The 26827-nt window shown below is 37.4% G+C and overlaps 1 protein-coding gene across 1 annotated transcript in view; it reads right to left on the bottom strand.

Annotated features, from left to right (window-relative positions):
- LOC141429309 (sodium-independent sulfate anion transporter-like) overlaps positions 1–26827 on the bottom strand; it is a 51321-nt gene that overhangs the window by 12097 nt on the left and 12397 nt on the right. Inside the window, exons 2-3 of the mRNA XM_074089606.1 lie at positions 15503–15673; positions 7171–7437 (exon numbers count right to left, since the gene is read on the bottom strand). Of these exons, the coding sequence (XP_073945707.1) occupies positions 7171–7437; positions 15503–15673 (438 nt within the window). The remainder of the gene's footprint in view (positions 1–7170; positions 7438–15502; positions 15674–26827) is intronic.

The following is a 26827-nucleotide window of genomic DNA, read 5'->3' as shown; positions in this document are numbered from 1 at the left end:
AATAATACTGCTTATTCTTTGAAAAGTAGTGCTTAACTGTAACAATGGATTTACTGCCCACTACACTGATTAATGTCGATCAATATTTAAGTATTATGCTGTCGTTACAGTAAACCGCTTTTTAATAGGATACGGGGTGATCCGTAAGCTACACGACGAGCTTAAGTGGGAGGTTGGTATTACCATGAGATTTTTTTAAATAAAATAAGAGTTATAAAATATTTTACTTTGGTCGATTAATTTTGTGTTACTACCTAATTCAACTAGACCTTTAGGTTGAATGTGTTTTAATACCTATTGTCCACGTATTAAGTTAGTTTGGATGTAAAGGGTGTTAAAAAATCCTGTCCTAATATTGTAACCCATAATTAGGGCTAAAGGGTAATAAAGATAAAAATGGAAAAACATTGAAATAAGAAAAAAAGGTTTTGGATGGAAGTTTAGTCACAAGAAGACTACCTAGCTAGACTATTACGAAAAAAAAACGAATTTCCATGTTTTTCACTTTTATCGTATTAGTAATCAGTAGCCCTAATATGGATTATAGTATAATAGTACAGGATTTTTTTAACAGCCTGTATAAGCTGGCTTACTGTAATTTACAGTGTACTTTATACTTTCTTCAGCATTTTATTTTTCTTATAAAGCAATTGTCATTTAAACAAGCATATTTTTAAGGTAATGAGGATGAATTTTTGTACCCTCCTGGTGGAGTATTTTTTCCACCAGGAGGGTACAAAACTTGACCAACGTTAAGAAACAGAGACAAAAAAAATATATAAAAAAAACTGGCACTGGGAGCTAGCCCCTTAAGTTTGTCGCGTAACTTATGGGACATCCTGTATAATCGTATAATGTCAATGGATTTTAATGTCTTAGGATGTAGGCCAAGGTTTGAGACTGGATCAGAAAAATAAAACTGAAAGTGAAAGTTATCGTAAACATTCTTTATAATCAAGAACCGTCTCCGTTTCAGCTCTGGTAAAAATGCTGGTATAAACTTTTTTCATATTTTTTTTATTATAAATCAATTTATAGACAATTCTCATAATGGTGGAACCATGAGATTCGAAAACGTTATAAATTAGTCATATTTCAACTAGGTATTCCGAAACATTATAATGGTCTCCCTCATAGAACCACTTATATTACTAGAGCAACAGCATATACCATGTGGTTTGAGAATTGTATAACTTTTCAAGAGCTTAAGGTCGTCGACAAGAACGTTTGTCTCTACGACCTCAAAGAAATATAGATACTCGTTCTTGCACTAGTGGCACTTTAAAACAACATTTGTTATTTATATCGCTATTTGCATTGTTTTCTAAGACAGCAATTTAGATTTTACAATACCAAAGCAGTCGTAAATTACTTGAGGAACTTAGGTCTTGTAATTTTGTGTTCAATGTTATTCAAATGGCTCGCTGGCAGATGAGACAATGCAAGGAAATTGATCATTACTGTGTAGTTAGTACCTATAATGCACAGTTTCTTAGGCCAGTGCTGGGAGGCGACTACTAACATCAAGATTGTACCCAAATCAATAAATATCTAACATATTTCGGGGTAAATCACGAGTCAACTCTCAATGTAGTCGAAAGGTCGAAGTAGTTTTAACAATACATTTAAATAGTAGTCGTGAATAAGTCCCGAAATATACGAGTTATGAGTGAGAATCGATAGAGTTTAAAACATTGTAGGTAAGAAATACTTCGCGTCCTATATTTGCGACAGTTAGGCGGGCATTTCCAAGCATATTGGAGAAAATGCGATAAAAATGTTCTATCTCTTTATTAAAAACAAACATAATAAAACATAATTAAGAAAGATAAGGTAAGAAATATAATTTATAAATTATTGTTAAAATAAAACACTTTCAATAGGTATAGTCAACGTCATCAATAAGTGATCACATTGTACCAAGGTACAACTCGCTTTCAGCCGTTTCATGATTTCGTATGGCTTTTTAAACATGACGTTGAAGTGACAAGGTACAAAAGTGATCACTTATTTATGACGTTGAATGTACCTAATATTTTTTGCTAAGTAATTGTTCTTTTCGTTGGCTGTATTTGAATTGTCATCTAAACTAATTTCTGTACCATCAACCAAATAATTGGTCTATCAATTTTTAACCAAGTTCCTATCAAATGAATATGTCGCTAAAGTCGAACGTTCAAGTTGACAGACATGACTATTGGCATTATTGTTTTATGACAATCAAACGATTATCAAGTTTAGGGTGGTAGATCACATATTTGGCTGATGGAACCAAATGTCAAGTCCATGTAATACCATTAACAGTTAATGAATTCCGACCTGGCCCTGAGATTTCTGAGACGATCCTGGCCGGACCACCAGATTTCACTACCAGATTAATGTATTTGTTTTGCCACAAGATTATATAATAAATATAACTACCTAATTAAAATCTCCATACTTGTCTTTTAAATTGTCCCAAAGTCAAGTGTCTTAATAAAGTAATTACATTTATCCGTTGCTTAGTACCCATAACACAAGTGTGTTAAAAATAAAGTTGTGTTAAATACTTGTGATGTATACATATCATTTAATAATATTGTAAATCTGTTTAAAAAAATATATATATATATCTCGTTGAGTTTCTTGCCGGATTCTTCCCAGCAGAGGTTTTTCCGAACCGGTGGTAGATTTTTTTTGACATTCATAAGTGCTTGTTATAGCCTAAATTGAATAAAGATATTTTGACTTTGACTTTGACAAGCTTTGCTAAGCTTACTTTGGGACTAGGTCAATTGGTGTGAATTGTCCCGTGATATTTATTTATTCATTTATTTTATTTATTTAAAGTGTCGCATCTCAGTATTTATAGATATATATGTATTGTCCGACACAATGTAAATTGTTATGAAAAAAAAATACTGAATATTCTAACTTCACCTCGTTCAGATACCGCAGCAAGTATGATTGAAAAATGATTTGTATAAAACCACGATTTACAAAAATATGCAAACATATAACTTTTTAGAGTATTTTAATCTTGAAAGTGTAACAAACATACTCATCAAATATTCGCATTTAAGTGTAATATTAGTTAGGTTTTAAAAGAAAAATCTTTCTTTTACGCAATGTCTATTAAATGTGTGGATTGGTGTCACTAAACTGTGACATGTAGGCGTGTAGTGCGGCTGCGCAGCATGTCAGTACCGCTGAAGGCGCCCGCGCCCCGGACTCGGTCACGGCGAAGGCCGGCCGGCGCCCGCGCAGATGGAACTGCTACTTAACGGTGCGTTACACCTTCAGTAATCAAAACTGTGGACTGTGTGCGTTCCCAGTAATGATTAAAAATTAAAATAATTATATCACATTTCCCACTGATAGTATAAGTAACTGCGAAAGTTTAAAAGTCTGTTTTTTTGTTACTTCTCCACGTCAATACTACAGGGCCGATTTAGATGAAATTCGGTACATTATAGTTTGAATAATAAATAATAAATAAATATCATGGGACACTTGACACCAATGAATCCCGGGGCCTTCCCCCTTGTCCTTACATAGGATAGTTTTTATCCCTGAAAATTGAATAATTCCCGCGAGATAGCGATAAACGAATTCTACGTAGTCGGAGTCGCGGACAACGGCTAGGAATACTTATCTGTGTGATCTGGCCTAATGAGTAAGGGGTTTTAACCTCCAACGCACAACGTGGAGTGTTATGAGTTTGACGCCCATGTCTGCTTGTGGCATCGTTGCTCTCAAATGGATGAACCAATTTCGATGTGGTTTTTATTACGTGAAAGCGTGATTCCTTGCGGTGGTTTTTAGCTATGTTTTATGAAAATCGGGAACGCCGTTTTCGAGATATTTATATTTTAATGACAATGTAGTTATTTTTATGTAGGTACATGGTTTTAATTTAAAAGTAGTACCTGTAATATCATGCTATTTTGTTACTAATAAATATTAAAAATATAATGTCATGTAGGGGGTATCTCAACTTTTATACTTAAGTTGGTTAGGTTCTTATATGTGTTGAAAAAAAAAGGAAATGAACAACAATCCAAAAACGTTTAGGGTTAGTTTCGAGTTGATATTGTATGGGAGATGGTTGAAAATTTGTCCTGTAAGAAGATCCGATGGGGTCAGAAGGTTCTCGAATGGCGTCCGTGGACCGGGAGATGAGCTGTCAGTAGGCCTCCAACAAGATGGAGCGACGACTTGGTTAAGATCGCGGGATAGCGGTGGACGCAGAAAGTACAAAACCGGTCCGAGTGGAGAGCCTTGGGGGAGGCCTAATGTCCAGCAGTGGATGTCTTTCGGCTGACATGATGAACAAGGTTCGCCGTGATCCCATGAAATATGAGAAAATGCATTTTCAGAATACCAATAACAAGGAACAACATCCTATACCTACTCATTCGAGCCAGACAAGCAAGTCACCAACAAGCTCGACACCTAAACACCTTCGGGTAGTAAGCAGTCAGGTGTCAAGCTTCTCTGGTCCCTCACGGTTTATCGGAACGGAAATATTTTCCATTTTTCTTGATACAACTCAAGCAAATAATTATGATTGATTCGTTAACGTAAACTGAGGTTTAATGTTTTTGGATACGTACAATTCCGGTTAAGTAGGTAATTCTTTACATTTGATGATAAATAAAGAAATATATAAAATATGCAATAAATGTATGCAGTCCTGATGGTCCCAAAGGAAGACCAGCGCCGTTCGCACCGGCGGATTATGCTGATTTGGGATTATTTTTTAGTTTTCTTCTTTTTTTTTGTGTAATTGTCACGAATAAATAGATTTCATTCTTTCTTTAAATATCATAGCTTAGGACACTTTGACATCAATTGTTCTAGTCCCGAAGGAAATAAAGCTTGTGAAATGGATAGGTACTAGGCAATGGATAAACATACTTAAATAGATAGATTCATACTTAAACACCCAAATCTGCTCTAGTAGAAACATTCGTATTTGTAATACAAATATCTTCGACCTCAAGCGTCGTAGTGTCCTTTAACCTATGATGATGAACTGTTCTCGATTGGTAGGTAAAACCACTGCGTTCTCCATTCACATGTTTCCCAAGTAGCACAGCACAGGCATAACTTTCCGGATAATAATCATAAAACATGTTTATAGCTTAGAGTTAAACGCTGATAAGAAAAACTATCAGTAATATGTATAATTTGTTTGCATGAAAAGGAAATCGCGCACTGTTCACGGACGATATGAATGAGCTCGCTTTTTAGGGTTGCGTAGTTTTCCAAGGAACTCTTGTAGCTTCGTCATGTCCGTCCGTCCGTCTGTCCGTCCTTGGTCCGTCCATTCGTCTGCGGCTTAGCTTAGAGACTATATTGGTGCTAGAAAGCTGGAACTTTGCATAAGTATGTAGATTGTAGGTATCTTAGTTCCACACCGACAAGACGGTATTTTTTGTGGGTAAAGTGTAGATAAGTCTTTTAATTATAAGTTTTTAAAATATTAAGCTTTAAAGTCTCAGTTGCGCATACACATTCGGAAATATGTATTTGTATTTATTGTTATTAGTAGGATCGCGGCGTTGAGTTTTTTTCGACGGAAGTTATGAATTAATAAGAAGCTGCCGAGGTTGTTTAAAAATACGTTCACACGTTAATAAATTAATTAAATAACACTTAATTTGTCTACAACTTTATTCAATTTAAGTTCCGTTTTCAAAAACAAAGCGTCATCAAAACAAGCACTACAAAATCCGCCTTTCTTTATTTGTGTTTGGTTTGGAAAGTTATGTCCGCGTTCCGCAGGAAGTTATGGCTATTTACATCACAATGCTGCGTGTGTGTGTCCGTCACAACAGCTTCGTAAAGCGAGGAGACACGGTCACGGCACCACTGACGGCGACAATTCGCTATACAACCGCTGAGACAATGTACTGTTATGTTTTTGTTTCTACCCGGCTGTGGCGAATCCGAAATGAGTTGTGTACGTTTATTTGCCGAGAATGTATTATATCGTACATATGTAATAATAAAGTAGATATAGTTTTTCTGTATTATATCGAAACTAGGATACATTAAAATTTCCTAGTTTCACAGCTTTTTATCATTAACGTAATGAGACGTGTTGACAAACCCATTTGACTTTCTTTTTAAATTGTAGTCTGCGCTAAAGTATTTACATAGTTACCTATTTACTTGCACAACGTGTGCGCAGACGTAATAAAGTCAGACGTATTTTATTTACTTTGACGTTATAGTGGGCTTGTTATGGCCGTGATCATTATAGTTGATCAATAATTATAATTAATGTTAAAATCCGGCCCCCTAATAACTACAAATATAAATTAGAAAAGAAAGTACAAGTCTACAACTCCGTTAACCCTTTTCCAGGCATAGTGCATGTGACAACCTAAATGTAACACAAATATTAGTAGTCGTACAGCTGATATAACGATGAGCAATCCCTCCACCTCCCATTGTCCTGCCCGCCTCGCGGCGTACGGACGTATACACACTCATCTATGGTACGGACGGAATGCGGGATATCGCGTATGAATTCGCCGCTACTCAACACTATGTCACTCAAATTCAAAATTCAAATCATTTATTCAGTAAATAGGCCGCAATTACACGTCATTTTTTAAACTACCAGCGCTTTCGGAAAGACCATCAATGCCAAGAAGAATGGCACTGTTTTTGGGTGAGCTACGCGCTAAGGCTACGCGGGTTTATTTATAATTAGAATAATTTTGTGAATATTTTGCAATACCTGAAATTAATTATGGCAAATATGCGTTACGGGGCAATGAATTTCTGTGTTTTGAGACAGTTTTGTCTTTCGGGAAACCTTTGTCTTCGCTTTCTTTCGAATAAAACGGGACTACGCAATACTGTGGCATGCTCGATATTTTTATGGTATGGTTTCAGGGTATTAAATATGATTTAAATGTAAATTTTGTTTTCACGCTCGTATTAACAAACTAACCACTATACTTCAAGCAGGACCTTTGTCTACAGTGGCGCCAACTGGTGAGCGCGAAAACGGTAGCCCTCATTGCGGGAGCTGCGCGCAGTACTTGCTCGGGGACCTTTTCCCGAGCGCAGTTTCTTGACTCCCTACAAACCCAGTCCCAGCCCGTAATCCACTCGTAGTGGACTACCTTACTATCGATATATCACGTCGATGATGATCTCAAAAGCACTTACCTAATTGCAATATCCCCATGAGCAGTTCCACACACCCAGACAAGAAAGCGAGGAGCACAGCGAACTCCGGGCCGAGCCCGTGCAGGTTCTCCCTCGTGAGGATGGCGGCGATGGCCGTCGGGCCGATGGCGGAGTCCTTCACCGACCCGAACACCGTGTACACGAAGCAGGCCATGAACGAGGAGTACAGGCCGTACTGGGGCGGCAGGCCCGCCACGCCCGCGTACGCTATGGCCTGGGGGATCACCGTGAGGCCCACTGTTATGCCTGCGGGTAGAATAGTATTGCATTAGACAAGTCACAACAGATTAAGTCCTAAGTCGGATAACAGATGGACGTTGGGGCCCAAAAATTCGAGTGGAAACCGCGGATCAGCATTCAAGCGCAGCATAGGATTTGGATATATTTAGTAGTAACGTGTGCATTTGCTCTTGAAAATCATCATTTGGTGAAGTGGAACTGATGGTGAAGACCACACTTGACCACAGTTAACCAGCGGAGCTACTAGGTACTCAATAACAAGTATTTCACAGGTTGAACAATGTATGGAATTATGGGGAAATGGAACGGGTGGTGAAGCACCAGGACTTCTCAATAATGAGCGTCTCTGCATCGGAAAAAGCAATCTTTCGTTATTAAACTATTGTACCTGTCTTAGATTATTCCCACTAAAAAGCGTGAAAAAAAGTTATAACAAAAATTAACCGACAACAAATAACTATGAAAATATTTTTCTACCAGTTTCAAGTCGGTGCCTCAGCACGAGCCAGACGGAGTGATTTAAACCCAATATATACCGGGTGTGGCCTGTAATTATGAGCAAATAATTAAAACATAGATCATATTCGTCAAGCTGAACAACATTAGTTCAGCGACTTGTAAAAATAATTAGTTTTTTATTTTTATTACACTTTTAAGTTTATTCGAAGAAGCAATGTAAAGCAAAATGCTTGATGTTTGTAGCGTGACAGGCGACGTCAGTTGTGTTCTAGGATTGCGTACGTACATTGATAGCAGTATTTAATTTGTATGAAAAAAGGAAAATTCAAAGACTCCATTGTTTTTAAAAGTCGCTGAACTAATGTTGTTCAGTTTGACGAGGACGATCTACGTTTTAATTTTTTTCTCGTATCACAAGCCACACCCGTTATAGTATGTATGTACTTAGGTGAAGTAGACGACTATAGGTCCACTCCTGCTGGCTCGTGCTGAGGCACTGAGTTCAAACTGTTAGAAAAATATTTTCATAGTTTTTGTAGTCGGTTAAATTTTTTGTTATACTTAAACAATTTTTTGATGGTATTTTCGAGTGAAGTAATTTGATTTGATCCCTGGCGATTCATACGTTTCAGAGTGAACGAAATATTATTATAATGGTGATGTGCAGCGGATATTGCGACGGGAGATGTTATCCATCCTAACCTTCACACTTATGAGCCTTGGTGTTCTTGACTTAAGAATACAATGAGCCTGATGTCTTTGAAGTAATTAATTCATAATGTAATTGACTTAATGTTAAAGCGATAATTATACAAAGCTGGCGTGTCTACTGACAGTAGACTTGCTTTCATGGATTTTTACCTATATTTCGCGTGGTTATCTGGACGCTGTTTTGCAATAGTGTGTAACCCTGATTAATTCTGCAATACATATAACAATGTCAACCCTTAGAAAAGAATTTTAACAGTTGACATTGTATTGCAAAATGACAGTGAGTTGACTCAGTATTGCAACACAGCGTCCATCTATCACAAGAGTATTTAAAAAAAACTTGCTGGTATTAAAATTATGACATTCAATGCATAATGTAATATAATTTATTTTTGTGGATATTACATTATTGTTCCTATTAAAGAAGGTTATATTGTTATTGTTAATTCTATTTGATATTCAAGATAATGCTTAATTTTAAGGGCAAATGTAATTATTATTTGCATTTTGCTATAGGTAACCTACCTACCCTTACAGGGTATATGTTGAAGTTCATACTTTTAAGTTCTTTATCACATCATTTAATGCAAAATAATAATAATAGTTTGGGTTTGTATGTTTTTATTTTTGCAAAAAAATTACATTGAAGTTTATTCAGAAAATGCGTAGAAGCGATGACACTATAAAGCAGGTTGTGTTTTTTTAATTCCTTTTTTACTGTGCCCAGTCCGGCCATACGTCAATTAAATGTATTAAATGTTTTTGAGTTCTAACTCTACAATCGTAATTTGTACTTTTTTCAGTGCACTTCGCTGTTTTTCGAAAAAAAAACTATTTACATATGTTGATACTGGCCATTTTTCTGTCAGTTTGCTTTTTTTCGAAAAAGTGCTAGTTGAAGTAAACAGAACTCAGCAGAATTCATGAGGAAAACGTACAAATATTTTTTTAAATTCTAATACCTCAGAAAATAAATGAAAAAGGAAATAAATATAATAAACTAATTTATGGTAAAAAAAGACATAGGTTTTCAGTAGGTGACCTATATTATTTTAACGAAAATACAAACTGAAACATGGATGCACAGCAAAAACCCAGAAAAAGAGACCAGCGCTGGGAATCGAAACCAGCTCGAGTCCTCAGCATTCCATGCTGCGTGCCATACCCCTACACCACCACTGGACAGGACCCTAGACACAAATTTCTCCCATGCACATTTCAGCCTGCTTTTTCTTAGTCACTTAGTCGCTGGCCTCTTTTTCTACGTATTTTCTTTGTTTCGGTTTGTATTTTCGTTGGATTTCACGGGATGACCATAAAAGTAACAAATTTGGAGTTGAAATAAAAAATATTTTTAAATTGTATGATGTTATTTATGTAGTTAAGTATGTGCCAAAAAAATTGTCGGACTGCGACAGGCACACAAATGATCCCTGCTCCCTTTTTTACTATCCAGGTACGGAGCCCTAGAAAATGTGAAGCTGGCGTCGCCGATGTCCGTGCGCGTGTCGTCCGGAACCGCCACAATGGCCGACCCAATCGTTACTTCCTACGCGGCCGATCGGATGTTCTATTCTCTACACTTGGCCGTAGCTGCCACAAAAGAATCCAGCGTATTGTTTATCTGGCGTCAATGGAACGCATTCCGGTATTGTTACGTATAATGTTAGTAATGAAACGCGTAATCTGTTGTTGCTGAGGAAAAGTCTTTTTACCCGACTGCCCGAAAGAGGGATATCTTTTTCGAGCGTGTGACATTATGTATAACGCGCTCTTTTCAGGTAAGTACGTTCTGTCTGACGATATGGGTATGTATACTGCAGGCAGCTTTTTTGTTGAAGCTATTTATAACGTAGGTTGACATTAATTAACATACAGGCTTTGTTAACTTCCTAACAAAATTATAATTGCTAGCAATGTACAGCAAAGTAAATTGAAAAGTCAATGTAAATGACAGCCGACTATTTGATTATTATTTGCCTATTTGCTGTACATTTAATTATATTTTGTTAGTAATTAAGTCTTTTTTTACTTTTTTCTTAATGTTCGGTGTGAAAAGTTGTGTCACTCAGAATCGTTAAATTATAAACATGTTGTTAACACAGAATATTTACAATTACGCTTGCCGGTATTTAATATTAGAAATCCGGGTAAAAGAAATAGGGATCAGTTTTTGATTGTAACAATATGGTGTTACATCCTTCAGGATTCTATTACAATCCTTCACTACATTCTGGATACAATTCACGATTTTGAAATGGATCCCGACTGTTGAACTTTAAGTTACAACAGACTAGACTAGTTCTAGACTGCAAACTAGTTTTTTGTTTTTTATATAAAGTTTTTTGAGGCAATCAACAATCAGACAAGTTTATTTTTCCCTATGTCAATCTATATTAACTTACTGTATTACGTCATAGGGTGGCACGTATAAATCGGTTTTACTAACCATTGAGAGAGCACAGTGAGCAATTCTAAAGGTTTCTACAACTCGCACTTTTCTTTACCCTACGGACCTTCTATATCAATCTTGTAATGTACTAATAGTTAGACAATTATTTACGAGTATAATGAGCACAGTTCTTAAACAGCACGCTGCACTTCCCTTTAACAATTAAGTTAGAGAAAAAAGGCGTAAGAATTTAGTTTGCCCTCCTAATATAAACAAAAACATGCCTTCTCCTCCAGATTTTACGTATTACTGGCACCACTACTGTACAATAGATTACATGCTTAATTAGGCCTATACTCTTTTAATTATAATAAAAACAAAAAAAATCTCCAAGAAGCTCTTCTAAAAATCTCTTACGAAGATACAGAAAAATTATTGACCGTCTTAAAATAAATAAGGTTAAATAGTGTTTCTTATTTTTAAGTGCTTATTTTAGATCCAAAAAATGTTTTAAAACTTGCCTTTTATTTAATATCTGTTTAATAAGATCTATCATTTGTTGTATTTTGCATTTGATTATTTACGTTAGCATTGTAAGTCCTATTACACCTGAAACACAGGATTTTATTTTATCCTAGTTCAGGTACCGATGTGTATTATTTTCATTTATTCTGTGTTTGTTTAGCCTATTAGTTATATTTGTCAAATAAGATGTAAAGTTAATACTTAAAGATTTATTATTATTATTATTAATCATGTTTATTTATTTATTAAATTATTATTTTGGTAACAGGTCCAGAATTGTGACGTATTTAGTACCCGTGTAAAATATTGGAATCTTAGGTACCTAAGCCATAGATATTTACAGAGTAAGGTGCCTTGCCTTCTCCATTTGTCTTATGTACCTATGCTTGATCACCTGATGGCCCCAAAAGATCGGCGCTTTTCTCAAGACCGGCAGTTTGCTGATCCAAAATTTGCTGATTTCCAAAGCAAGATAGAAACATTTACATGCATGCTGATTTAGGACCATTTCGAAACATGCAGATTATTATTTGTTTTTTTCCATATTGTTACGAACAAATGTTATCTTTCTTTGTTTCTTTCTCTCTTTGCCGTTGGTCATCGTTAACGCCAACGCATGACATAAAGGTACCAGACACCGTACAATATACTAGCTTTTGCCCGCGACTCGATCTGCTAAGATTTGTTAATCGCCTGTTTATGAATACAACACAACCATAAAAAGCCGAAGTAACATGTGACAGTTGATAAATACGTCTTGCTAGCAATTTCAAATTACTTCTAATTATGATCATCTCAAGACGTGATCTCTAAGACGTGGTGGCCTAGTGGTTTGACCTATCGCCTCTCAAACAGAGGGTCGTGGGTTCAAACCCCGGCTCGCACCTCTGAGTTTTTCGAAATTCATGTGCGGAATTACATTTGAAATTTATCACGAGCTTTGCGGTGAAGGAAAACATCGTGAGGAAACCTGCACAAACCTGCGAAGCAATTCAATGGTGCGTGTGAAGTTCCCAATCCGCACTGGGCCCGCGTGGGAACTGTGGCCCAAGCCCTCTTGTTCTGAGAGGAGGCCTGTGCCCAGCAGTGGGACGTATATAGGCTGGGATGATGATGATGATCATCTCAATTATCCCCGATAATTACTGATCATTGGCCATTATTGAGCTAATTGATGTCGTGGAGCGCTCATTAATATTCAGTCTTCAGGATGACTTCATTTTTAATAACATAGTTAAACTGGTAGAGATTCTGTCTTATATTTTGCTTGATGTTTGTCGTAATCTAATCGTCAGCTGAGGGACGTCCACCACTGGACACAGGCCTCCCACAAATATTTAATTTTAGTATTATTTTAACTTCAAAATATAAAGAAATATAATTAAATATTTAATTTAAGACCGTAACTAACCGCTCTCGCAAATAAATTATTTCTATTTCACTTGTATTTCATTTCATTGATCATGTACTGATACATTGCACGATAATTTATTTTGGAAATGCAAAAATCTTATAAAAAAACATTATTATGAAATATGAATTTAAATTTGTTACGTACGACATTTACTCAAAAATACCACCTGCATAGAGGTACCTACTGTATAGAGGTGTGTAGAGGTGAAGTTAAATAAAAACTTGTGAAAATATGATCCATATGTGTCAATTTTTACTGTGAAACTATAAGTCATATGAAGATAACCAATCAACCAACTGATCTGATCACAATTGACTTTACCAACTCGTTGCGCTCCGCCGCGCGCTGCACCCATCGGAGTGCAGTTTTTGTCGCATTACGGCATCTTCAATCACTACACGCAGTTATCAGCGTGATAGACCATTTCTAATCCACTACTTTATACTGGCAATCAACTGCTTTTTAGGGTTCCGGAGCCAAAATGGCAAAAACGGAACCCTTATAGTTTCGCCATGTCTGTCTGTCTGTCTGTCCGTCCGCGGCTTTGCTCAGGGACTATCAATACTAGAAAGCTGTAATTTTGCACGAATATATATCTAAACTATGCCGACAAAATGGTACAATAAAAAAAATTTTTTTAGTGTACCTCCCAGACGTAAAGTGGGGGTGATTTTTTTTCTCGTCCAATCTTGTAGTGTGGGGTATCGTTGGATAGGTCTTTTAAAACCATTAGGGGGTTGCTAAGACGATTACGAACTTACAAGGAAAACTATAACGGTTAAGTTTTCTTGAGAATTATTAGTATAGTTTAAGAGTAAATAGCAGCCTGAGGTATAAAATATACCTACACTTGGAATATTCCGTATAAAATACGAAATCCTTAGAAAAATATTACTTAATTTTTTCGTAATGGCTACGGAACCCTATTTCGGGCATGTCCGACACGCTCTTGGCCAATTTTTTATTCAAGATATTTATTAAAGAAAGGAACTAAAGGAAGTACTGCAAGGGATTACCCTTATAAGTTGATAAATTTTATTCTATGGTAAACACTGAAATAAATAGATTTTTTACAAAAGTTCAAGGAGATTATTCAATTAGCGGATTACCACAAGCGGATCACAAGTAGTCATGCTCCATGAAGTACCACCTACATAGCATCGGGTCAGGAGAAGTTATTTTTTATCAAACAAAAAAGCGCATTTGAATTCTGAGTCATCAAGTGATGACACACAATTGATTTGCTGCGAGGTGTAGCAGCATGACACTAGCGGATACCGGTATGGTTCATGGAGAACGCTATTGTACGAGGAACTGGTTACGATGCAATGGTTCATTGGTTCAATGGTTCATGGTCATAGAGGCGGACGTTATCATAGGACGCTATGCCGCGAACAGCAGGGCTACTACGAAACTCGAAGTTCGTGTCGTGCTGTCCCTCTGACACTTATACTGTTTAATACGAGAGCGAGAGGGACGGTACGATACGAACTTCGTGTTTCGAGTTTCGGAGTAGCCCTGTAGATTCATGTCATCATAGACAAAGTTGCAGACCAGACATCGATATTAAAATTGAGGCATTTGGAGTACAAGAGAGAGTAACACGGAGAGTAATAAGGACCGATTTTTTGAATCACGTCACACTGATCATTTCAAAGTGGAGAAAAATTGTTGTGAATTTATAATACGAGTGGAGAAGTACCTACAAAATTACAGGTCTAATTTAATGTTCTCACTTTAGAATGGGATTTGATAGCAAATTTATCTACGTCATCAACTACGACTTGGTGACAATTATAGGCCCTTGCCTTAATTCCATTAACCAATGGGCTGACAGCAGCAGCGACTACCTAGGTGGGGGTTTTATTGGTTCGCGTTCTACGACGTCTTGCGAGTACTTCTAGCAAGGTGAGAAGTGCAGCTTGCCTCAGGAAACACTTGGATGGCGGAAACCGATGCCATCTTGTTTTAACTGCGTAGTAATACAGTTCGCTGCGAGTAGCTTAGCAGCCAGGAAAGCAGTGACACGAGCCGGCAAGGGTCTTCTGGTGTACTGACCGGCGATGCAGTCACGCGCCGGCGCAGCGTCTTGTGGGATACAGAGTGTTGCGGGTGTACTGACCGGCGATGCAGTCGGCCAGCCCGCTGCGGAGCGAGTAGTCCGGCAGCCACGCGAGCAGCGGCACGCGCCGGCAAGCGTCTTGTGGGATACAGAGTGTTGCGGGTGTACTGACCGGCGATGCAGTCAGCCAGCCCGCTGCGGAGCGAGTAGTCCGGCAGCCACGCGAGCAGCGGTACGCGCCGGGAAGCGTCTTGTGGGATACAGAGTGTTGCGGGTGTACTGACCGGCGATGCAGTCGGCCAGCCGCTGCGGAGCGAGTAGTCTGGCAGCCACGCGAGCAGCGGCACGCGCCGGCGCAGCGTCTTGTGGGATACAGAGTGTTGCGGGTGTACTGACCGGCGATGCAGTCGGCCAGCCCGCTGCGGAGCGAGTAGTCCGGCAGCCACGCGAGCAGCGGCACGCGCCGGCAAGCGTCTTGTGGGATACAGAGTGTTGCGGGTGTACTGACCGGCGATGCAGTCGGCCAGCCCGCTGCGGAGCGAGTAGTCCGGCAGCCACGCGAGCAGCGGCACGCGCCGGCGCAGCGTCTTGGCAGAGCACAGCGCTCGCGCACGCCGCGCCGCGCGCCGCCGCCAGCCGCCGCTAGACGGGTACACGCTGTCCGGGAACGAACTCGACTCTGGAACAAACGTGACCATGATTAAAATTAAAAAAAAAAGGCTCACAGTTTTTGCCCGCGCTGGGCTTAGAGTCATGGAATTTGTTATGTAGATAGCTTCCCACGAGATAGTTGTTCTTAAAACAATACCTTAATGAATTTTTGGGATTTCCCACGGGAATTTTGTAAAATCCCGGAATTTCAATTGTAACTACCAGATCGAATAGATTACGCGTGCGAAGCCGCGGGTAAACTCTAGTTTATAATATTTAGTAAGAATATTGTTTCAATGAATTCAAAATTTAAGGTGACTATCGTCTTTCTAGCCATATGGCTGGAATTTTTTTAATTGTTTCCTTTGTTTACAACTAACCATTATTTAACAAGTGGGTCAGTGTTGTTATATCTGAGTCAATCGGAATGTGCCCGCAATAACTGAAAAAGTTTATTGTTTGGAGACTATAAATTATCCGTTTGTGTTGATAATGTTTAACGTACGTTATTATATTGTAAGAATGACAAATCGCTGGCGTTTAGCGTCTGCGCAATGCGTACGCACTTGTCAAATGACGATGACAAATAATGTATAACAAACCTTTTCATCGAATGCCTTACTTTCATTTGTTTGTGTAATTCTTGCAGCTAGAACTTAATTGACATACTCGTAAGATTTCAGCTTTGTAAGTGCACGTGTGGTTTATTTTCCAATAAATTATTATGATTATTATTATAATGTGCGTGTTGGCGTTGCGAGCAGAAAAGGCGGAGAAAAGAGTTCTTTAGTAGTACAACATAGAACAGCTCAGTTAAGCCGTGGAATACTAATAAATGATGAACATAATGTTAAAGCCTATAAACATTTAAGCAGGGCTGTCTTAGGCCAAGCACAGGCCTTGGAGCACACAAGAACTAGAGGCGATTTTGGATAATTTTCAAAAATAAATTGTATATTACAACTCTTTCGTGGATTAAAAAAATATGAATTAATTTTGGGGCCTTTCGCTCACTGGGCTGCTATTTATTCTGATATTCGCACGGGATCGGGATGTACGTACTTAAAATCTCGAAATTTCGACCGTTAGTCCAGAGTAATAATTTTTTTTGCGTGAGCTCTTCACACGTAAATGAAAGTTCAACAGAATTAGTCTGTAATTATCTATGAGTGGAATTCCCAAAGGAGCATACGTAGTAAAGTTTAATTTCTGGTTTACACGAGTAGAGGCACGGGTACAAGCTAGTTCTTATAGTATTTTTTAAAGACCAGCAACCAACATTTCCTTGGGTCGAGCCGAAGTGGCGGTGGCTTGAGGCTTGTGTCAACTCAGCTGGCCGTACTCGCTTTTAGCCAAATAACCCAACGTAAGTATTATGCTAATTTCGTTCGTAAATGCGTGATAAAAAATTACTTATAGTTTTATAACTATAAAGAATAAAACTATTGGTAGACCTGATAGATTTTTGGTAATATTAGAAAACATGTCTTTTTCAACTATGTACCTCTAAGATAACATTTTAGATGTAAAAGTAAAAATTAATATGAGCTATTTCAATCGATAAATACGTTTTTTTTTTAGTTGTAACATATGGGGAAAGCTAATACTTAAATAGCTCGTCTCAAATACCCAAGTATATAACTTTTTCACTTCTCATGCTCGTAAAGTTGGTATTTATGCTGGATCTAGGCGACATAAAATTCGTGTTTGTGCTCTAGTGCATAAAGTAAAATCTTCGTCTAAGACCAAGGTAATCAGGTGTCAACAGCCATAAATAAAAAAGTTTCTATGAATTATTCATTAATTATTATTTTATGTAAAACTAAAAATCAATCAAATAAATCAAAATAAATTAATAAAACTAAATATTTATAATTATATTAGCAACACATAAAAAAAACCGGCCAAGAGCATGTCGGACACGCCCAAAATAGGGTTCCGTAGCCATTCCGAAAAAATTAAGTAATATTTTTCTAAGGATTTCGTATTTTTCCCCTGCATGTGACGTGGAATAGGCTAACTATTTGCTTTCTTGTAATATCCAATACTGTTACAATAAAAAAAAACGTCTTCCTTTTTTCGCGGACACAATTTTGAAATATGTTACTTCGACAATTTTGAAGAATCGAATGATACCTCATCTGCTGAAAACTGTCCGGCGGATTAGGCTGAAGAGGACTTAAGAAAAAGACATACATTATAATACGCCTGAAAAACAACGCTCCTTTCGGCAGTTGGGCAAAAAATCTCTTTATCTACACCCATATAGTAAATCCTCAATTATGCGTTCAAAAACCATAAGTAATGACCAGCATTACGACATTGGATTAATGATTCTATTATGAACACGGCTGTATCGTAATGAGATTTCATACATCATTACAGCCCGGGGGGGGGCGACCACGTGCAGCAGCAGGTCGCCCCGCTGCTCGTGGGGCAGACATACCTACCTAGTTCTCGTTAATGCAGGTCATTCTCAATGGTTCTTGATCACATGATAGAGGATTTTATATATGGATATGGACTCGGCTACGCCTCGTTTTATAAACCCACATTCGTGTTTTAAGGACCCCTATTACGATACAGTGGCATAAAATACTATTCTACTTCCGATTGCGACGCTTTGTAACCCACAGTACAGTTCTTATTTAAACACTGTTAATTCAAATGCCAATTTTTGTTCTAACAGCCAGCAACTTAGGCATTTTATATTTATTTTGACATGACGGCGGTAAACGGTCGTTTCCGCAAGACCTCCATTACTGCAAATATACTTAGTTTTGAGTTATTATAGTTTATTAGCGCCGGTAAACACGGACGTTTGGACGCGCATAATAAAGCTGTTAAGATTAGGCACGCTGGCGCACCTATCATAATCTATTAACCAGTTTCGACAACGCACGATTCGAGAACGATTTTTTCAAGCAGAAGAGCGTAGTAACAAAGAGGTTAGCAGAATATAGCAGACGTCACAGAGGATCGAAGAGCTGGCAGCTTCCTGGGACTAGGAATTGACTTAGAGTTATAGCTAAGTTAATTCCCTCTCTGAAAAGGTAACGCTGCCAGCATCGTATTTTGATTGTGTGTGTTTGCAGTAGGTAACAAATAAACATTTTATTAATCTATCTATCGTTGGAACCGTGCCTAAGGGGACTCGTTTTAAATAATTGGTTTTTGTTTTATTTAAGAAATTCTGTATAGAGTTTATTTACTTATGTCATTTTCATAATTATTATAGTATAGTTTAGATACTAACTTAAATAAATCGGTAATAACACATGAAAAGGTCACTAAAATTCATTATCATCATTAATAAGTACGAATTTGCTGATTTATGTTCAAGCATGTTAACGTCACGATGTGTCAGTTGCAAAGAAAAAGGCGTCGCTTTTAATTGCTATTCCTTTAGTCTACAGCTTCATAGATAGGAACGGATCTCGACTGCTTAAATACATTTTGTATAATTTTGTAAATTCGCAGTCATTTTTAAAGGTCAACTTGTAAAATTCGGAAACTTAAAATGACGAGTGACATTGATGTTAAAGGTCAACTTGTAAAATGAAGGATCGAAGCTTCGAACATGGCGATGTAGACGATATCTATTGACTGCTGTGAAGTATAATAAGATGAAACAACAGTGAACAGTGATCACAAAAATATCTCTCGTGTCTGACATTTTTAATGCGCAAGTGGTCTAATGCTATCAATTGCAAAAAACTACATCAGTACAACATGCATGAAGAATTTATCTTTAATTTAACTGTTGGCTTAGGCCGCCATTAAGTGTAAAATAAATAAAAAATATGTATGAATTAAATACTTTAGTCTTGGACTTGAAAAAACGTCAGAAACCATAGTTGATTGTACAAGAGCATAAAACGAGTCATTTTACCCGAGACGTTCATATAGCCACCCGAGCCGGTGCGGCGAGGGTGGATATACACGTCGAAGGGAAAATGGGTTTAATGTTCGAGTTTTACACTGCTTTTCACTTTGATTGCGAGAACATAAAATAGCAACAGTGGAAACAATTGTTTACTTTATATGTACTTTTAATTTTCATGCATTTTTATATAATTATATTTTTTTTAGTTTTATTGATTTATTTTGATTGATTTCCAGATTTATATAAATTAAAAAAATATTAAAAATAAATATATATAGAAACTATTGTTTGTGGCTGTTGACACCTGATTACCTTGGTCTTAGACGAAGATTTTACTTTATGCACTGGAGGATAAAAAGTCATTTTATGTCGCCTAGATCCAGCATAAACACAAACTTTACGAGAATCAGAAGTGAAAAGAATATTTGCAGTTTTAGTGCGCGTAAATGTTCGGTCACCATACTCTGTTCCAACGGCTGGCGAAAAAACGAACATTGAAAAAGTAAGTATATATTTTGTCCGATGCACTTGTTTATCAATCATTTGCTCTTAGTACAAACTTTCAAAGTGCGGGCTGTTAGTGATCACTCAAACATCTTGTTGTATCATGTTTTAGAATTACATTGAGATATACATCATGCAAAATGTTGTCCATATAAAGTTTTTGCGCCTGCCGTTGGAACAGAGTATATAGTGTCTTGAAAAAATTAACTTCAATTGACCTGTTGAATGTTTTCTTAAAGTTACGAAAGTCAAAATTATTTTTATACAGGTGTCCTCCGGCTATGCCTCATGGAGGGAAAGTGGTACCTTAAATATTGCAGATACAATTTTTTTCTGAAAGAAAACTTCATTTTGATTTTGAAACCAATAAAAATTGCATTCAAATATTTTTGGATGATCCCGAAATCTGAACCGAAAATAAAACCCACCAAATGGAAAAAACAGAAATTTTAAATGTCGAACTTCATGGTTTGGTTAAGAAGTTTAAGGTTTTATTGATAGATTAAAATTATGTTACTACATGAATAATTGACTTATTTTTAGAATAATCATCTATGACAGGTGTAAAACTTGCTAATTTTGGACCGGTTTCTTAATTATTTTAGAAGTGACCTTATACACTAATCTGTTTGGTTTACGGACACAGCTCATGCGCCGACCTGTCGCATTTGCATAGCGAAAGTTAACAGGGAAATTTACCTACTGCCTTCTGGTTCGAAGAACCTACTAACTCTTTATACTAGCAAGTCGTATTTACTGTGGATGTTTTTGTGTATCAAGCTGATTTTAACATTTCAAACTATGTATTGAAATTCGGGCGAGGCATTTGTTTTGAGCTCATTGAGTAAATAAAATACTGTTTTCGTTTTCTTTTAAAAAATATTGGAAATCAAAGGAATGGGAAGACACCGAAGTCAGGTTTTTTTTTTTACGAAATTTTGTACCGAATATAATTTTAACTTTTCGTGAAATGAAATGAAATAAAATTAAATTAAAATTGACTCGTATTGCGTATGAATTAAGGTTTTAGATTTCAGTTACTTAAGCTTAAACATGACGTATATTACTAATAAATAACGTCTAATACATCTAATTTATGACTGATGTTCTCTAATTTTACCTATTAAAACCAACTTAATTTTGTGATCAAATACTAAGCACAGAAGTGCCTTTGTACGGCATATTCAGAGATGTACGGACCCACAGGTGGTCGATTTTTAACTACGAGTTATTTTATTCAGAGCTACTTCACTCATACTTCTCTCGCTATTCAGGGTGTCTAAGGATACTCCACGCACACTATCATGTAATACAGTGATATTATAAAATATAATATTCTGAGACAGTGATCCGCATAAGTAAAGCGCGTGAGCCGCTTCACGTGCGCCGGCGCCGCTCCATCGGGCCGGTGTCAGTTTCATGTAGCGATATGGATCACTTCCGTGAGATATGCCTTCTTATGAGATGAAAAAACGGCCAAGAGCGTGTCGGACACGTGCAGTATAATGTCATGTGCAGTGTCAGTGCAGTCGCATAATTTTTGAAACGGAAGCTTGATTTAGTGGTTAATTTTTTTTCGTTTTCAAAGATTTTTATTCAAGATTACATATTTGACATGATCACATATATGAGTAATAAACTTAATTACATGTGAAGCTAATATGTGTATAAATAATGATAAAAATGTGGAAAATATCATGTTTTACAATTTTCTATAAGCTACTCTAAAATTGCAAACACACAAACATCACGCCCTGTATTCCCAAATGGGGTAGGCAGAGCACACGAAACGTTACCGCTTCGGAGCCACTTTTAGCAATTTTAGGTTATAAGTGTGACAAAAACGGTACAATAGTGACAGGTTGCTAGCCTGTCGCCTACGGTATTCTTACCTTAACCTATATCCTCAGTCGCCTCTTACGACATCCACGGAAGAAATGGAGAGGAGATTCTAACCCGACACCACACGTGTTCTAAAATTAACCTAATTATATTTCCAATTCGCCTAAGTTTTGTCCCTACGGAAAAGTGCTCATAAGACTGCCTGCATTACGTAGAGGGTAATTAATTTAGAAGCAAAATAAGCGACAGGTTTATTAAAAACTAGACTTTGCCCGCGGATTCGCACGCGTGAGCCATAGGAGTTTAATTGAAGTTCTGGGATTTTACTAAATCATCATGGGAATTCCCAATTTATGACTCTATAAGCCCAGCAGTTGTCAACTCGAGATTTTATCCATATCCCCTGAGAATATTGGGACAAAAAGTAGCCTACATGTTAGGTATTCTAGACAACATACCTCCAAATCGTGCAGCTGCTGTAGCGTGAAATAATAATAAAATAAACATACACACGCATTTGTGATATTATTAGGATAAGAAAGTATAATTCGCGAACTTATCAGAAGACACGGTATATTTAACTTTGTTCGTTTCAGGCCTTCAGGCACGAGTCGTGACTCGACAAGGCTAAATTATTCTTTTGATGAATCTGGAATTTTTCCCAACGAACAATGGCCAGCGCAAGGTGCCATTGTAACATTGGGTACGCGGTTGTTTGATTGTAACATTGGTCGTCCATGAAAAGGCGTTTGTGTTTGTATGTGCTGTGACTCACTGTCACATTTCAAGCAAAAATTATACATGTTTTTAGCATTAACACTTGCTAAAGTGAAATGAGAAATGCTTCAATTAATTTACTGTAGGTACTTTTTAAACATTTCCCACACGTGCCCTTAACATAACATTAAAATGCACATCTTTATGTAAGCAGGATAGTAGGCAGGGTAAAGAGACCCGTGTCCGCAGTGGGGCGTATCTAAATACATTGCAGGCCAACCAACATAATGATGATATTCTTGTTACCCTAAGGTTCTGAACCTTATTCTGGCCACGGCCAAATTTGATATCTTTTGTTACGCTCCCCTTTCTTCTATTATTAGCCTGTATGCCTTCTAATTTTCTCTGAGCGTTCTACTATTTCTGCCGCCCTGAAAGCCTTGTTGGGTGGGCGATGGGCGTACACGTGCTATAACCGGTCAAGTCTTTTTTTTTTGCAAACGAAAATGAGAGTGCGAGTCGGATTCATTCGCGAAGGGTACCGTACCATCATACAGTTCTCATAAATGACACCGCGTCTAATCTATAACTCTAGATTTAAGTCTTTAACCGCAGTTTCACTCGCGCCTATAAATCCTCGATTGCATTCAATTGTATGAAATACGAAATACCATACTGGATATATTAATACGTTATCGGGTTTTATTTAATTTCCAAAAATTACATCGTGGTTTTCGCTTACACTCCACCCGTGCGACATTTATTGCCTCTAGACTTAGTGGCTAAGACTTTGGGAATTTATATTTGTCAATTGCGGTTTCGTGAGAATACATTAGAATGAAAATAGCTGTGTTATTCCAAAGAGACGGCTATCTATATACTTAATTTTATTCAGGCCCATTCAGCTGTTTTAGCGTGAAAGAGTAACAAAGATACATACAGTTTTAAATTTTCGCAGTTATAATATTACTTAGCTTTTGTCCGCGACTTAGTCTGCGAATACTTCCTTTATCACGATCCTGTGGAAGCTATGGATTCAGGATATAAACTATCGTTGTCCTTCCCAGGGTCTCATATTATCTCTTTACCTAATTACATCGTAATCAGTTCGGCGGTTTTAGACAGGTGGGTGACAGACACCGACAGAAAGACAAAGAGACGTGTACTTAAACTCTAATTCAATAGAATCTGGCAATCCTGTAGACATTTCCAGCCTACTAATATAAAAACCGGGCTGCCTTAGGCTTTGTGATGTGACTATTACTATTTTTTGATTCCTTTTAGATGATAATTGCAACAACAGGGACATATATAATCAAGTGTGCCCACGATAGGGTGTCTTAAATATGTAGAAAATTGACAGATTCTATTGAATTGTACTTTAGTTACTTTCGAGTTTATAATATTAGTAAGAAACGAATAAGGATTCATTTCATTAGGGTGGAAACAGTTTATTATCTCCCCCTTATTATTCCAAAGGTTAACAGGCTTGACCCTGTACATAATAGATCAACAGACATCTATCATGATCACGCTATCAAATATTATGCCGGTAATAAATATGGCCGCGAAATTGTTTCCCAGAAACAATGACGACGTTAACTTGTGCTTCTTTTTCATAAATATTGTACCTAATGTAGGTTTTATGGAGCATTATCATTATTGACAAGACGTAGGCGAGTGATGTTACGTTGATGATTATGTTGATGGTAATGTATGGCAAAAATAGAACGAACAATTTCGTCGTATCGATCGAAGTGTTTAATGTATCTATCTATCTTTTGCCTGTACCCATAACACAAGCATTCATCATTATATCAACTGGATTGGACTGGACATTATATCAAGTGGATCTATGTTGAACAAAGGTCTCCCCTATACCCCTACAGTTGTTACTATTGGAAGCGACCTACGTCCACCATGAACCCAGAGTTTTATCCAGGTCATCCGTCCATGTCGTTGCTGGACGCTGCTCTTGCTAATCTGCAGTCTCTAATTCGAGAACTTTTCGGCCCTAACGATCTGTCCTTTGCAGAATAGTAATAATGTTAATGTCCGTAGACAGAAAAGATTCACCTGAACTGCAATTTTCTCCATTTTTACTTTAGATTTCAATATTATCTAGCTACTATCAAGCTATTATTTCCGGAAATCTTCACTTAATCAAATTTTTTTTTGAGAAACCTTAATACCTTTTCAAACGACCTGTCGAACTACGTGTCACAGGTTGATGCGAGTTAAAACATTTTTTTTCCAATTTCTGTTACTTGTATGGAGTGGACGTCTGTAGGTACTCCAAATTTCATTGATATACATCTAATAGGTTTCGACACCCGACACATGGCCTGTGACATATGGAAGGGACGGACAGGCAGACAGACGGACTTGACGAAACTATAAGGGTTCCGTTTTTGCCATTTTGGCTACGGAACCCTAAAAATGAGGCTTTGGAACATGACAAGCTTGACTGAGCTGACAGTAAATGCGCATCGCCGTGTAATTGAGTCGAAGACGCGTTCGTCGCTGCAAGCTGCAACACGCTTCCTAGCTTACGTATGCACTTTCAGGGTGACTGTCAAATACACATTCCAATGGGTTCCAACGACAAAAACCGCTCGAAAAACAATAGTTAGAGGAAGCCGCACTCGGTTGCCTGCCTTGAGCGCGCAATTAAGTGAAAAAAAACTAATTAGTTTACCTTTCGAGCTGTAAGGAAATTGAAATGATGTAAAAAACCAAATGGGACGCGACTATTTGTGGTCAGTTGTCATCTGGCGCGTCTGCTTCGGAGCATGGTCCTCAGGGTCTCGGGCTGGTCACAGCAGGCACCGGATGGACGAGCGAGAATTGCTATAAAGGGAGCGGAAGCCGGCGATGCGTTCTTGGGTTTTTATCAGGTTTTTTTATTTGTTGTTGACACTGTTACCAAAACGAAAACACCTTTGAATTAATAAGTTTGGACCAAAATGCTAAAATTTAGTAAAGATAGGTACTATTGTGTTAATAATGTAACAATATTTATTTATCAATATTTTTGCTCAATATAAAAAATTAACAGTAAAAATATAATAAATTTTAAAGCAAGAAAAAATGTATCAACCGTGTATGAAATCATACAACTGGAGTTAGCATAAACAGTCTGCGTAGTTCACTCTTTAATTTTACTGAAATAGCGTTTGTTTTTCAATGAATACAAATCTAATGTTTTTTTTTGTGGTGGTAATTCATACAGAGATATGCGGTTTTTAAATATTGTAAAATGGACTGGTTAAACCCCTAACATCATTTCATTTAACCCCTTTTCCGCTTCACGGGTATTTTTGTAACAAAACAAAGATAGAGGTCAAAAATGGGCAGGACTATATTAGGCTACGGTACCTCAAACAGTAATTTTGGGGGTATTGCTAAAATTTCCCTCAAAATATTTTTTCTTCTTATGCTCTTAAAGTTTGTACTTATGCAGGGTGCATAAAATTACTTTTTATCCTCTCTTACATAAAGTACAATCTTCGCCTAAGACCAAGGCAATCAGGCACAATACAATAGGTAATAAATGTTTTATAATTCGTGCCCCATTTTACTTTTATCTTAATTAATAATTATGTTCTAAAAATAGAACCACCTACACAAAAAATAAAATGTGAAAATTTCATTCTGTTTAATTTCCTCTCAATCGAAGCAAAATGTAGAGTGTAAATTTATTCATAAAAGAAAATGTACTCTCTACTTAATTATCACTATCAACCAACGTCTTCAGCTCGGGTGAAATGAGTTTTATGCACTTATTGTACAATCTACTATTTACTATGCTGTCGCGGCCCATAGCAATGGGCTGACCTCTATTTTACCATCTCGGTATGTGTTGGCCTCTCTGCAGAAACTTAGCAGAGGGCTGTCTGGTTCAACTTCGAGCGTTTTGTCGGTATGATTTTTGTTGACATGGCCGAAGATTCTGTTGCAGTTTTCAGGTTATTTAAGTAGTAGTAGAATAGGACGTCTAAAGAATAATCGAAAATGTCATCAAATTCTATAGCCGTTTTTAAAATCTTATCACCCGCCCAGGAGATTCCTCTATTGCCGCCAGCTCTCCAGGTAGACACAGCGCTCAGCGATATGGGGGACGCACGTAGAACTGTGATCTCTCAGGAGACAGGAGGGATGCTACAGGTATCATTGGGAATCTGGAGACTTAAGAGCAGTCAAATATCGAGCTGGCCGATGAAATAGGCCAGA

This window comes from Choristoneura fumiferana, chromosome 6, assembly GCF_025370935.1.
Source record: "Choristoneura fumiferana chromosome 6, NRCan_CFum_1, whole genome shotgun sequence".
NCBI lineage: Eukaryota > Metazoa > Arthropoda > Insecta > Lepidoptera > Tortricidae > Choristoneura > Choristoneura fumiferana.
Note: the sequence above shows the minus strand (reverse complement) of the source record. Positions and strands in the feature narration are given on the sequence as shown.